The sequence below is a fragment of the Hydractinia symbiolongicarpus genome, chromosome 2 (assembly GCF_029227915.1).
Source record: "Hydractinia symbiolongicarpus strain clone_291-10 chromosome 2, HSymV2.1, whole genome shotgun sequence".
Lineage (NCBI taxonomy): Eukaryota > Metazoa > Cnidaria > Hydrozoa > Anthoathecata > Hydractiniidae > Hydractinia > Hydractinia symbiolongicarpus.
In genome coordinates this window covers 6,792,386-6,805,331 of record NC_079876.1, presented here as the reverse complement: position 1 = coordinate 6,805,331, position 12,946 = coordinate 6,792,386, and the positions used below count along the sequence as shown (strand labels likewise).

General features: G+C 38.0%; 1 protein-coding gene across 2 annotated transcripts; it reads left to right on the top strand.

Annotated features, from left to right (window-relative positions):
* The first annotated feature begins 541 nt into the window (after positions 1–541).
* Positions 542–8,504, top strand: LOC130629281 (ammonium transporter Rh type B-like). 2 transcript variants are annotated; one of them, XM_057442431.1, is made up of 9 exons: positions 542–811; positions 1,076–1,258; positions 4,801–5,002; positions 5,462–5,760; positions 5,902–6,068; positions 6,282–6,419; positions 6,630–6,763; positions 7,009–7,194; positions 7,977–8,504. In XM_057442431.1, the coding sequence occupies exons 2-9, from the start codon at positions 1,096–1,098 to the stop codon at positions 8,128–8,130; spliced, it is 1,443 nt and encodes a 480-aa protein (XP_057298414.1). In that variant the 5' UTR covers positions 542–811; positions 1,076–1,095; the 3' UTR covers positions 8,131–8,504. The 2 variants fall into 2 exon arrangements, with proteins under 2 accessions (XP_057298414.1, XP_057298422.1); XM_057442439.1 differs by lacking the exons at positions 542–811; positions 1,076–1,258 and adding an exon at positions 3,933–4,122.
* The last annotated feature ends 4,442 nt before the right edge of the window (positions 8,505–12,946 follow it).

The following is a 12,946-nucleotide window of genomic DNA, read 5'->3' as shown; positions in this document are numbered from 1 at the left end:
TCCAAATGCGTCAAAAATGTTTGTTTTCGTGCAATATTACACGACGGCATCCACTCATATATTGTGCAGAAAGATGTTCTCGTGCAGAGCTATTCCGCCATCTTTGTTTGAGAAGTGTCAGTTTGCTACCTCGTCATTAAATAATATTACTTTATTTGTTTTGTTAGTAAAATGACGCCATTGATAAACCTAGTCCTGAGGAATTTTTGGTTTCTTTCGTCAGCAGTAATATTTCAGACTTAAAAAACAACATAAGGACGGCCTTTAAAAGTTGTAGAATTAGATAATACACCCATTTCTTCTCAAAACTGTTTGTGGATAGTTTAGAAGATGTGAGAAAAATTATTATCTTCTAAAATAACTTTCAGTCTAATACCAAGATAGAACCTTTTTTGCACCTTGTCCCCGGGGCTTTTTGTATTTTGGCGATACGGTTTTAGGTTCGAGCATTGGGAACGAGTTTAACGAAAATGTTTTATAATTTAAATAAAACTGACCCCTGTGGACTAATTGATGAGTTGTTTTGATAGTGTTGTATTATGAGAAGGAAAGTGGACTGATAAGTAACTGTTTTGTTGGTTGTCTGTTTGAATACACATTTATTTGCGTTTTGACGTCGAAGTTCTGCTGCAAAAGAACTTTAGTTAAGTGGGAAAAACGTTTGGTTTACTTAGGCGCGTCTATTTTGTGTATAAGATGGCTTCTAAGGACATTATCTAAAAACTGCAATAGACTGTAACGCGGCTTGAATTGACCAAGTGTCAGGCAAAAAACAACAACAAAAAAGCGGTGACAAAAGTGAAAGGGGATTGTAAGTATTCTTATTACTAGAGATTCATCAGAGAAACAATCAATGGGTTTTGCCCCAGCGTGATCATACCGCTGGGGCAAAACCCATTAATTGTCATTATAGTATTGCACAAATAAGATAGTTAGAGAAAAATAAATACGGGAACTAGACCTTTACGCAGAAACTGATCAAGAAAGAAACTTTCAGAATATGTGATCACACGTCTGCAAAATAACCGCTCTTTGCTTTACCTTTGAATCATAGTCTGCCATTTTTATTTTTTAGGTGTATAATCAAACAGGAGCATGGCGCTACCAAGGCTGACATTCTCTGGTGTAGTTTTTGTATTCCAAGTTATTTTGTTGATATGTTATATTTCGTGCGTTGATTACACGGAGTATCAACATCCTTCACACGCATCATGGACTGGTGGAAGTCCAGCCAATTCTTCTCCTTACTATTACGCCTGTAAGTTTTTATTTATTGATTTATTTATTATATTGCATATAACAATCACTTTTAAATATAAATCTGATTCAGTTGCCAGTTTCTTCAGATTGTATCATTCTTAACCAACCTCTTTACCAAGGTCCCTTCTCCCCACGGACATACGTAAAGATGCAAAATGGCTTCAGGATGAGGTTAATTCGTCATATTTCATACGGGTACTCCCCATGTCAATTTAATCCGCGTGTTTTAGTTAACATGAACGTAATCGCGCATGCGTGGTGCACATTTCGGGGCTGTCATACATCCGTGATCTTGTTAAGGTGGTCGAACCTTTTATGTCGAAAAAAACATTGAGAAATACTGAGCTGTGTTGAGAAGCCCCCGTCTTCGTCACAGACTGACAAAATAGCTTTAGACGTGATAAACATTTGTTAAAGATTCGTGACAGGATAGGAAAGAAAGCTGTCTGTGATTTTAATTTTACTTTTGACAATATAAGTAAATTGGTTTTAAACTTATTAATTTCACCATTCTTTTTATCATGTGTGATTTTAGCTAAGTAATTTGTTAATCTGATTGACTGGGCTTTGTTTTAACACGATTCTTCAAATGTTTAGCTCTATTATAACGAAGAATTTGTGCAGCTCTTCTGTAAGGATCTTAACAGAACTACCTCCAAACAGAACTACTTTCAAATCAATCAGGGAGTAAACATGGAAATGATGTTGTCAATTACAGTGCATATGGGGAATTTCAGTTGGGTGAAAAGACTCTTCGATATTAATCACGTGCTGTTATTCCGTCTTTTCCTTCCCTGATTTTCCGGGTTTTTTCGCTTCCCAGTTTTTCTGTCTTTTTCATGCTTCCCTGATTTTCCGGGTTTTTTTTGCTTCCCGGTTTTTCTGTTTTTTTTCATGCTTCCCTGATTCTCCGGGGTTTTTTTGTTTCCCGGTTTTTCTGTCTTTTTCTTGCTTCCAAGTTTTCCGTCCCTTATTTGTTGTACGCAGTGCAACGATAATAGACTCTCCACCGTAGAGCTCTGTAGCTGTATTAAAATAAGTTACAAAGTAAAAGATTAGATAACAGTTGAGCACGCGATCTTTTATATTATCCACCACCTTTGCTTCCAACTCTGTTACATTCTATCATATTTTTTATCTGTGGATGGCTATTTTGGGGTCTGGGATGATAGTGCCTGCAGGTAAAAAAGGTGCACTATTGCTGAAGCAAGTTATTAGATTCTATTACACGGCGGAAGAAACATGTCTTGAAGAATAGCAAAATTGAAATTGTTATGTAAACAGTAAGAATGAAGTGCTATGGAAATAATGATGTAGAAACGAAGAAAGAAGAACTCAGTTCAGTGGATTTATTATTAGCCTATTCTTACAAGCGCGCGAATCTATGGTAGTTTTAAATTATACTGAAATAATTTACAGAGTTGTAAGGCCTATTAAAAGTAAAATTGAGATAGTGAATCTATTTTTAATTTTCAGAAAATGATATTTTGATGTCGTGAAAATATTTATCTGAAAACATCTGGGATTGGTTTTAAAAGCTAGAACACACTGCAACAACGTAATTCAACACCTTTCGATCAACCTTGTTGCCATGTTCTTTAATTTAACTAACGCTGACTATAACTTTGTGGTATTAAGCTCTTCTTCACCGCTTCTTTTATGCTTTCTGATGTCGCTAGCCTGAATTGTGCTAGTAATAGTACCAAAAAAGAAGAAAAACATTGTGGAGGAGATTGCTTGTCATAAGGTACCTTGAAAAAATGGTAGCATCATCTTATCTTACGCCTCCTTGCTGTTTATTCTTAAAAGTTAAAAGACTAAAAAAAATCTTTAAACAAAATAGAAATAAAGTTTTAAAAAAGTAAATAGTTTATTACCAAAACAAAAATTGTTATAATAATTAATAGATTAGTCCAATACATAAAGTACATAAAATCACCATGCGTTTTGGCGGAGGACGATGGTTCTCCATCGTAGTGGAGATATTTGAGGTGGTTACGTTAATCATTTTTGCAGTTGTGGTAGATTATGATGAAGGAGAAACAACTTCATTTCTGTATGCTTTAAATGTATTGAATTTTCTATTGTTTTTAATTTCAAAAGAATCAGTGCGTGAGGTGCTCGACCGAGTCTTTTTCGCAAAAAAATGATCAAATTCCATATTCTCCTTTAATAGGGGCTAACTTTTTTTATTGAAATCTGACTGTAACACGCTGCAGGCACGTGATATTTGTATGGAAAGTGTGCCTAATATAAGTCGGTAAGCATTGCTGGTAAAAACTTCAACAATAAGTTTGGAAATAAGCGTTTAACCATGATATTAACCTATTTTTGCAGGCTTGAGTATACCACTTTGATCATGAAAAACAATATAGATAGATATGCGCCGGACGTGTGCCGACAAAATGTGTGCTGGATTAATGTTTATTCTAACTAAAGAAAAAACTTCTTATATCAGAACGTCGTTTTAAAACGAGATATAAACTTTTTCTTTTTGTTTACAAAAGTGTCGAGCATGTGCTTCTTCGCTAATTATGTTAACATAAGAACAAAAGAAATTTTACCAATTTCAATGTGGCTTCTTGTTTTGGTATTATCATCAAATTCATCATCAAATTATCTAATTGTTTTTATAACCAATCATAATTGCGAATTGTTATTCACGAATAATTTAGTCACACAACCGCCAAAATTTCAAATTAAGTTTCTATACAGACACCTGCTAGAACCTCACGCAGTGTTTCAATAGAATTAAAAGAGTTGTTTCTCCTTCCGTATTCTTTCCTCCAAGATACAAGTCTCCGGTCAGTACTCCAGGTTTGACACCACAACAAAGTAATACCGCCATTTTTTATTATACTTGTAAGTATAGCCTCGTTTCTATGCAAAGCAAGACTTCTTTTCAGTATCTTACATTTCTCCCTTTTATGAATTACTTGCTTTTACTAAACCTACTTTGAGATAGCTTCCTCTTACTACTAAATGTTGTTTTTATCAATCTCGTTCTCAAGAAATTTTTGCCTATATAGTGACCGTGAGGGCGGTTCCAGACAAGACACCCCCAAGGACAAGAATGACTTTTAAAGAAGTATATTAAGGACATGTTATACTTCATATTTAGTTGACACTACGATGTTAGGATAATTATACAAACTTTAGATAATTTGATAATGTAACACTGTTACGAAAAGCTTCGTACATTTTTAATTTTTAAGTAAACCTAAGATAATCTTTCAACCTGTGGATATTTTTCAATCTAATACAAAAATTATCTAATACAAAAATTATCTAAAGGAAAAAATTATCTAAAAATGTTTTAGGCAACTTAACTTTTGGTACTTGAATTGTTGAATAACACTTTTGAACTTAATTAGAATTTCTTACAGCTTACTTAACAGGAAGTAAAAACATTTTTTAGGGTGTGAAAATAACTTCTAAAAATTAATGTTGTTTTCCCCCAGAGTTGTTCGAAATATCTTCACATCTTTACCTAATATACAAGCAAAGTTTTCTAGAATGAGTTCTTTTTCTTTTTGTTAGTTTTCCAAGATGTCCACGTGATGATCTTCATTGGGTTTGGATTTTTAATGACCTTCTTAAAGAAATACAGTCATGGCGCAGTCGGTTATAATCTCTTTATCGCCGCAGTAGTCATTCAGTGGGCAACGCTAATTAACGGGTGGATTACAAACGCTTTTGAAGGCGCTGAAAAGCCAGAGAGGTTGACCGTAGATCTTAAAACGTAAGTAAAATTCCCTGCTTAAACATAATTTTCATTGTGTTTGTTTGTTCAGAATGCAGTACTAAAGTGGCCGCCATTGCTTGACTTATTTAAGCATGTGCATTGATTGACAATATTGATCACGTGGTCATCATAAAGAAACTATGGCAAAAGTACAAAGAAGTAAAAAAAGAAAAGATAATCAGTGATCGTTTACCAAGCACGTTCGAGTTTCAATGTAGCTACACCGTAAACAGATGAACAGAAGATCCAGATTTACTTGTCATTGAAACTTTTCTTACTCTCTCACATCACCCCCGTCCACAGCTGTGGACTTCTTGCCTACGTATTCTTAATGTCAAAAAAACATGGGGACAAAGTTCATTCCGTTTCGATTAACCAGAACCATTTTACTTTTAGTCACAAGAGTTTTTGCAAATCCATTCTATATGTGTATAACCCATCCCATCTTTGTTTCAGCTTGATCACATCTGACTTCGCTGCGGCAGCTGTTCTTATCACATTTGGAGCAGTGCTGGGCAAAGTAAGTCGTTTGCAGTTATTTGTGATCGGTGTATTTGAGATCATCTTTTATGCAGTTAATGAAAACATTCTGGTGCATCATTTAAAAATCACGGATGTGGGTGGTTCCATGGTCATACATATGTTTGGCGCGTATTTTGGCTTAGCAGTAACCAGAATGATTTACAAGGATGACCACAGTGATGAGAATCCGAAAGAAGGTTCCGTTTATCACTCGGATTTATTTGCAATGATCGGTTAGTTAATAGTTACTCAACTTCGAATCAATTTTCTCACGGAAAGGTTATTACTGTTTCGCACATTAGTCGGTGCATGTGTTTTCCTTACAAGAAAAAATCACTGTGGGTTTTCTAAATTGTTTCACTCTTCTTGTCTAGGGACTGTGTTTTTATGGATGTTTTGGCCAAGTTTTAACGCTGCCATGTTAGGACCTGGACCACAGCAACACCGCGCCATTATAAATACTTACTATTCATTGGCTGCTTGTTGCGTAGCAACGTTTGTTATCTCTCCACTTGTAAACAAACATCAAAAATTGGAAATGGTGAGTACACATTTCTTTATTACTCGATATCCCAGGTTGGTGAACCTTATTCTTCACATTCTTTGCTCAGAACAAACATTTAGTTACCCCACTTATTTTCCCTTTTTATATGGGAAACGTAGCACAGATAAGATGCATTCACATTTTTTACAACCTCGTACCCAGCCTTATTCCATATTTCAATCTGAAAGAGAGCTTTTACAAATTTTTCAGGTTCATATTCAAAATGCTACCTTAGCTGGCGGTGTCGCAGTTGGTACATGTGCGGATTTAATTATCAAGCCATGGGGCGCCATTTTGATTGGAATGATTGGTGGCATTATAAGCACTTTGGGATATGCTTACGTCACGGTAAGAAATGCTAGTCTTAAAACGTTTGTTCAGTTTCTTATTTTAATTTTCAACAGGACTGCGAGCTTTAACTTTGGTAGAACATTTAAGAACATAAAAACAATGTGAGGATTGGGTATAACACTTCCTAAGAAACATAGTTATACATATTTAGCGAGATATTTCGTTTAGCCAGGTTCGGTAAATGCTTTTCCTTTTTCTTTTTTGCAGCCATTTTTGAATTCCAAACTGAAGATTCACGATACATGTGGAGTAAACAACTTGCATGGAATGCCCGCCATCCTTGCTGCTATTGCTGGCTCTATTACTGCCTCTGTAAGTGAGATGGACAAATACGGAGAAGAGTAAGTTGATTCACCACTTTTCATCGTTTTCATTTAGCTACGTAACAGAGGCAGAGACAATTTAATCTGTTAATGGCCTGTTAATCTACCAACTTTGTCCCCAGTAATTCCAAGGTGGCGAGGACATGTGTGGTGCATGTTTATATAACAATATTATTAAGTTATTTTAAACTTTCTCATGAATACTACAACTTTAGTAAAATATTATGAATGATATTGTTTTTAAAAAAGTCGTACTTTTGTAGATTGTTCAACATTTGGTCTGCACGTACTCCAAAACGTAACACGACGATGTACGATGCTGCTATTGCCCGTAACATCCAACTCTCTTCGGATGGTATCGGTAGAAGCGCGAAAGAGCAAGGTGGATATCAAATAGCCGCCATGTTTGTTACATTGTTGTTGGCCGTGTTTGGTGGATGTGTAACTGGGTACGTCACGTTGTCGTTATTCCTATTGCTGTCGGAAAGTTGTTTTAATCAAGGGAGTAGCTCTGATTCTTCAACACATGATGACATCATTTGTGTTTATTTTTTTACTGAATTGAATTAGAAGGGTAGAGGAATAGAAACAGCTATTGATCTATCCAATCTCGTTGCAAGAGCTTATTTTTCGCTTTTTGCGTATATGCGTGCTGGCACGCAAGCTACATATCAGAAAGCGAAAAAGAAACCCTGGGGACAGGATTGTGATCTATCTAAAAACACTTAAGTCGCTTACGTAAAGATATTTGAGTTTCTGTTAGAAAAAGTTTTTGTTATTTGGCAACTATAATTTCATTTGTTGCAGACGAACCATCAGACAGACGTGTCTAGTGTGTCTAAGCGTGCCAACACATACCTTATGTGTCTAAGTGTGTCAACGCATACTTTGTGTGTCTAAGCGTGTCAACGCATGCCTTATGTACCTAAGCGTATCAACGCGTACCTTATGTGTCCAAGCGTGTCAGCGCATACCTTATGTGTCTAAGCGTGTCAACGCATGCCTTATGTGCCTACGCGTGTCAACGCATACCTTATGTGTCTACGCGTGTCAATGCATACCTTATGTGTCTACGCGTGTCAACGCATACCTTATGTGTTTACGCGTGTCAACGCATACCTTATGCGTCTACGTGTGTCAACGCATACCTTATTTGTCTTAGCGCATAGTAATACACCTTCGTAGATTTTTTTTACATATGTTTACGTGTTTATTTTTTGTTTATTTTCAGCTTGTTCGTGAGATTCCTAGACACTCCAAAATCCCACCAATTGTACGATGATGAAGATTTCTGGATAACTGAACAAGCAGAAGAGGGAAATTCCAGTGCAAACGAAGCTTTACTCTTACGAGAGAAAAAAATTGACATTGAAGAAAAATGCTGAGTCAGCGTTTTTGTTCAACGATTACATTTCATATTTTCATTAAAAAAATCATGGGTACGAAATTGTGTAGGTATGGTTTAGATATGATAAAATTGGGCAAAAATTGGATATTACAGTGAACACATTATACATCAATTTACACCATATATAAAGCCTAAAATGGCAAGTTCTTTTTGCATCAATGGCACCCAACACCCATGTGGCTGCCTCCATTCTAGTAAATGCTCTCTCTATATATATGGTTGACATCTGAAATTTTTGTTACTCTATAATTTTCAGTAGTTTTTTGTTATCGTTACTGTATTTTATTTTGTAGTTTTATATTCTCTAGTGTGTAAGATCATTAGAACTTGCTCGCAATAGATATTTCTGCACGAAAATCATCGTATTTTACTTTAACTAGTTTGAAATATTACATGGTTAATTCAAAAGTTTCCAGGCCAATTTTAACCATCAATATACTCGTACCGAATAAAAGGTCCTGACTGAACCAATAGGACAGGTTCGTTCACTGAACTTTTAAACCTACTGGCGAGTTAAATTGAATCTACTGGCGAGTTAAATTGAGCCTAAAAATGTTAGCACGCATCTTTTTGTTTTCCCAAATTTTCAGGGTCGTAAGATTGTACAGAAAAGCAATTTTCTGGACTTAACCTTACTTACAATGATGATCAACCCACATGACCACCGCTGATCATCAACGCATGTGCAGATGATCAACCGACATGACCACCAGTGATCATCAACGCATGCGCAGATGATCAACCCGCATGACCACCGCTGATCATCAACGCACGCGCAGATGATCAACTGACATGACCACCACTGATCATCAACGCATGGGCAGATGATCAACCCACATAACCACCGCTGATCATCAACGCATGCGTAGATGATCAACCGACATGACCACCACTGATCATCAACGCATGCACAGATGATCAACCGACATGACCACCACTGATCATCAACGCATGCGCAGATGCTCAACTGACATGACCACCACTGATCATCAACGCATGTGCAGTACATGTGACAAACTTCGAAGCAATCTTCGGACTATGTTGAAATGTCTGAAATGTCTGCTAAGGCTTGTACCAAGCAAGTTCAAAAGTCTTAACAACACCAAGACTGCCATGATCGCCATGAAACCTAGCAGGGCGATTAAGCTGGATGAAGTACCACTTGAAAAGGGGAACAATATCCCGAGGAAAAACTCTTACCCCAGGATGGTTTGTATCTCTATCTGTTACAACCGGGGGAGGAGAATGGCGACTCGAAAAGACGCGCAACTGACGCCGTTTGGAGCAGACATACTTACAGGTTGGGTAGTGGCGGGTAGCCGTGTTTTGTACTAATTAAAAGACGGGCCCGAGAGAAGCTTCGTGTCAGAGGAGTTGATGCTGATCCCAAATGCTGTTCAGGTACCTCCACAGGATATCAAGGAGTAGTAAAATGTTTTCATGAGTTCATCTAGAGCATCTAGATCTATTTCATCCTCATCATCATCATCCTCATTATCTTCATTCGGATCCCTTAATTAATCCGTTGGATGTAGTGTATAGAAAGGGTACCCATATACTATACCTTTGATGACATTAGGTTCATTTTTCAGGTCAATGTCAACTAATCGTCTATCTGCTATACGAAAGTTGAGGATATCACCTATTGTTTCTATACCAGCCAAATCCGATAGCTTCAACTCCTTCTCTTTGATGCCTGGTAACAGACTACATCATAGTTGTTCCTGGCCCTTTGAACAATATGGATCTCTAATCGTTAAATATCATCCTCCAAAGCCTCGTCAATGTCGAATCTCGCGAATGTTGCCCATGCATTTTTCCCTGACGCTAGTCACTCTAAGAGGTCTTCGTCGGTAGGGTATTCAAATCCTTCGTAGCAAAGTCCATCTCTAAAACTAAAATTTTCCAAGCATGTTGGGCAATAACCAGTCGCTGCCTTGATACAACATCGTAGTACAGGTACATGTATATTGTAATTATTTGTAAATTGTTGTCTTTGTACATAGGATACCATCTTTTGTTATTTCAATGCCTTTTAACATAGAGCCAAACGGGTCTAAAATGCCTTTTTTTTAAAGTGTAGCTCTACACTTAGGAAAAACCTTGTTTAGGTGTGGCTGCCTATTCCGCCGGCTCTAGGAGACGTTCATGCGTATAATGTTCACCAAGCCTAAAATATCTCATACGCTCCGGGTTGACTTCAATACAGCCACGTTCCCTGAGCCAGTTGTAGTTAGCAATAGCATTCGGGGTCTCTGCTAGTACCACAATCTCACCTTTGGGATAGTCAACAAGCTTGTTCCGCATTTTTTGTGCCACGTACCCCTGTTGACCACAGATGCCCAGATATGGAAAGGGATCATTGTTGTTGTTTTTGGATAATGACAATGCCGTTATCTTTTTGGGGATCTTCGAGGTAAGGCATGGCACGTTGCTGTAATGTTTCTAATTGGTCCTGGAGCATAACGAGTTGTTGATCCCTATCCTGAAGTTCGTCCCCCAGCAGCATGAGTTGTTTGTCTCTGTCCTCTAAACCATCCTCGAGAATGGCAATGGGCATATCCCGCCCCTCAAGCTCATCCCATAGTTTCTCGGCACCTTTTTTCGTAAGCCATTTGATTAGCTCTACAGCCTTGGGCTTTCTTGATTTGACAACAATTTCCAAGCCACTATTTAACGTGACGAACACGTCATGCGAATTTTTTTCCTTAAAAGGCATGGAGGTGGCACTCTCGTCGGCAATCATATCATCAACGACAAACAACGTTAAAGGGTAATCTTAATGGTTGTTTTTAAAAGTTCAACGTTCCGAGGTACAATGTCTAACGAGGTGTAGGACGCAGGTAAAATTCGTCCTGCTGGAACCCTCGAATTTCATTATTAATTCTGGCTACATCTATCATTTATTTGGGTACGATACTTGCAGGGATCCAACCCTTTTTACAGCCATTTAACGAGAAGCTCTGCCTGCGGCAAAATATGCAACCATCTTCATGACATCGTTGGTGTCCATTTTGTCAGACGGGCGCGTAATGCCTAGGAATTTCTTCCTTGCCAGGGCAACGAAGGTTGAGTTGCTGGTGGCAAGAGACTTGCGGAATGAAATCGCAGGAATAAGGAAAACTTACAGAAGAACGTAGACAAAAGTTCTTCATCAGGCGATCAGGAACCTGCATCAGGTCCGTACAAGTCAAGGGACAATATCTAACTTTACGGCGTGCGAACGTTTGCCGTACTCGCGATAGGGGTTGGAGTGTGGTATAAATTTGGAGGAAAATCTCACAAGCCCCAACAGGGCAAAAAATGCATTAAATAAATGACCACAAGCAAAGCACACATCGAAAGCAACATTATCCCCAAGGAGAAGAAAATTTTAGATATGCTGTACAAGACTGTCGTAGATCTCAGTTTTACCTTTGTCTTGACTATGACTTGGTTATACTCTTCCATTTATCTTATAGCCCTGAAGGGCTATAAGATAAATTTTACCATCAGGGATCTTTCTCCTTAGTCTCCTCATCCTCTTTTTTTAGCCATATGCCGGGCTGTATGTCCCACTACCAAGATAGGCCCTGAACATCTGCAAATTGTACAGTACACCAGATTCCCCAGATCTGTCATGGCATCTCTGATTATCCTCTATATCTTGCCTCTAGTCTTCGATACTATCAATATTCACGAATTTCCCAATCAAGTTTGCGTACAGGTTGATAACGTGAGTCGTTAACGCCTTGGCCGTCTTTTCTCCCTTGTCTTATAATTCTCGTTGTGCGTACTCGGTATGCATCTTCTCGATATCCTCATCATCAGCCTTGCCGACAAAGGCTTCAGTACATTTCTTCAGTAAGAGATGCCACTTACCTTTGCGCAGAGTCTCTTTCAAAGCTTGGCGCTTCTCGGTGGGTTTCTCGACATGTTCAAAGCCTTTTTTCTCCTGAGTCAAATACTTGTGCAAGCTCTGTCATCTTTATTAATAGCCCTTTTGTAACGAAAAAAACAAAATGCGATCAGGGCATAGGGTAGTATTACAGCAATACACAAACACACTTCCATTTATTCGAAGTGTGTTTGATCAACTGCACTATACTACATTCTACTGGGAGATATATCGATGACCTTTCTTTTTATTAACCTCAATCCACATAGGTTGTATGTTGGTGTGGTGCGGTCTTTTCAATTGCTTTTCCTCGCTAGGATATTCTCCATTCTCCCTGTACCCTATTGGTATCTTCTGGTCAAACTCCCGATGCCTTTGGCTGCCCCAGCTCATCCCACCCCTAAACTGTGTTTGGATATGCTTCATGAATGATATAATATCACATCCCAGATATTCCTGGGATGTTATCTCTGTATCATGAATTAGGGCATTACGAATCCTGTTCAAAGTAAGATTATGGTGATAACCTAGGGGATCGCATATGGGGCAATGTTTTCTTCGTTTTTTATGTGGGCGCCTTGTACGTTCTTGTGAGGACTTCTTTTACCGTGGCATTTGATGCATTGCCTTGTTCGGTGTCTGTTACGTTGGATCACCTTGAAGTTATTTAGTGGCAAGGTGTGCTTAGATTGCGTGCATTTTCTGGCCCCTACATTTTGTTTTTGTTTTGTGAAGGTATTAATTTACAAAACTTTGGACAGCTTGTAGAAACCCTTGTTATTCAAAAATGTTTACAACATTTATGAATAGGCACGTTGGTAAGTTTAAAACATAGGCGGGGATGTATGTACCCCATCGTCATGTACAACTCTTTCGTCGTAAACGCCGAGAGACCGAGCTTGTTTTGTTCGCACGT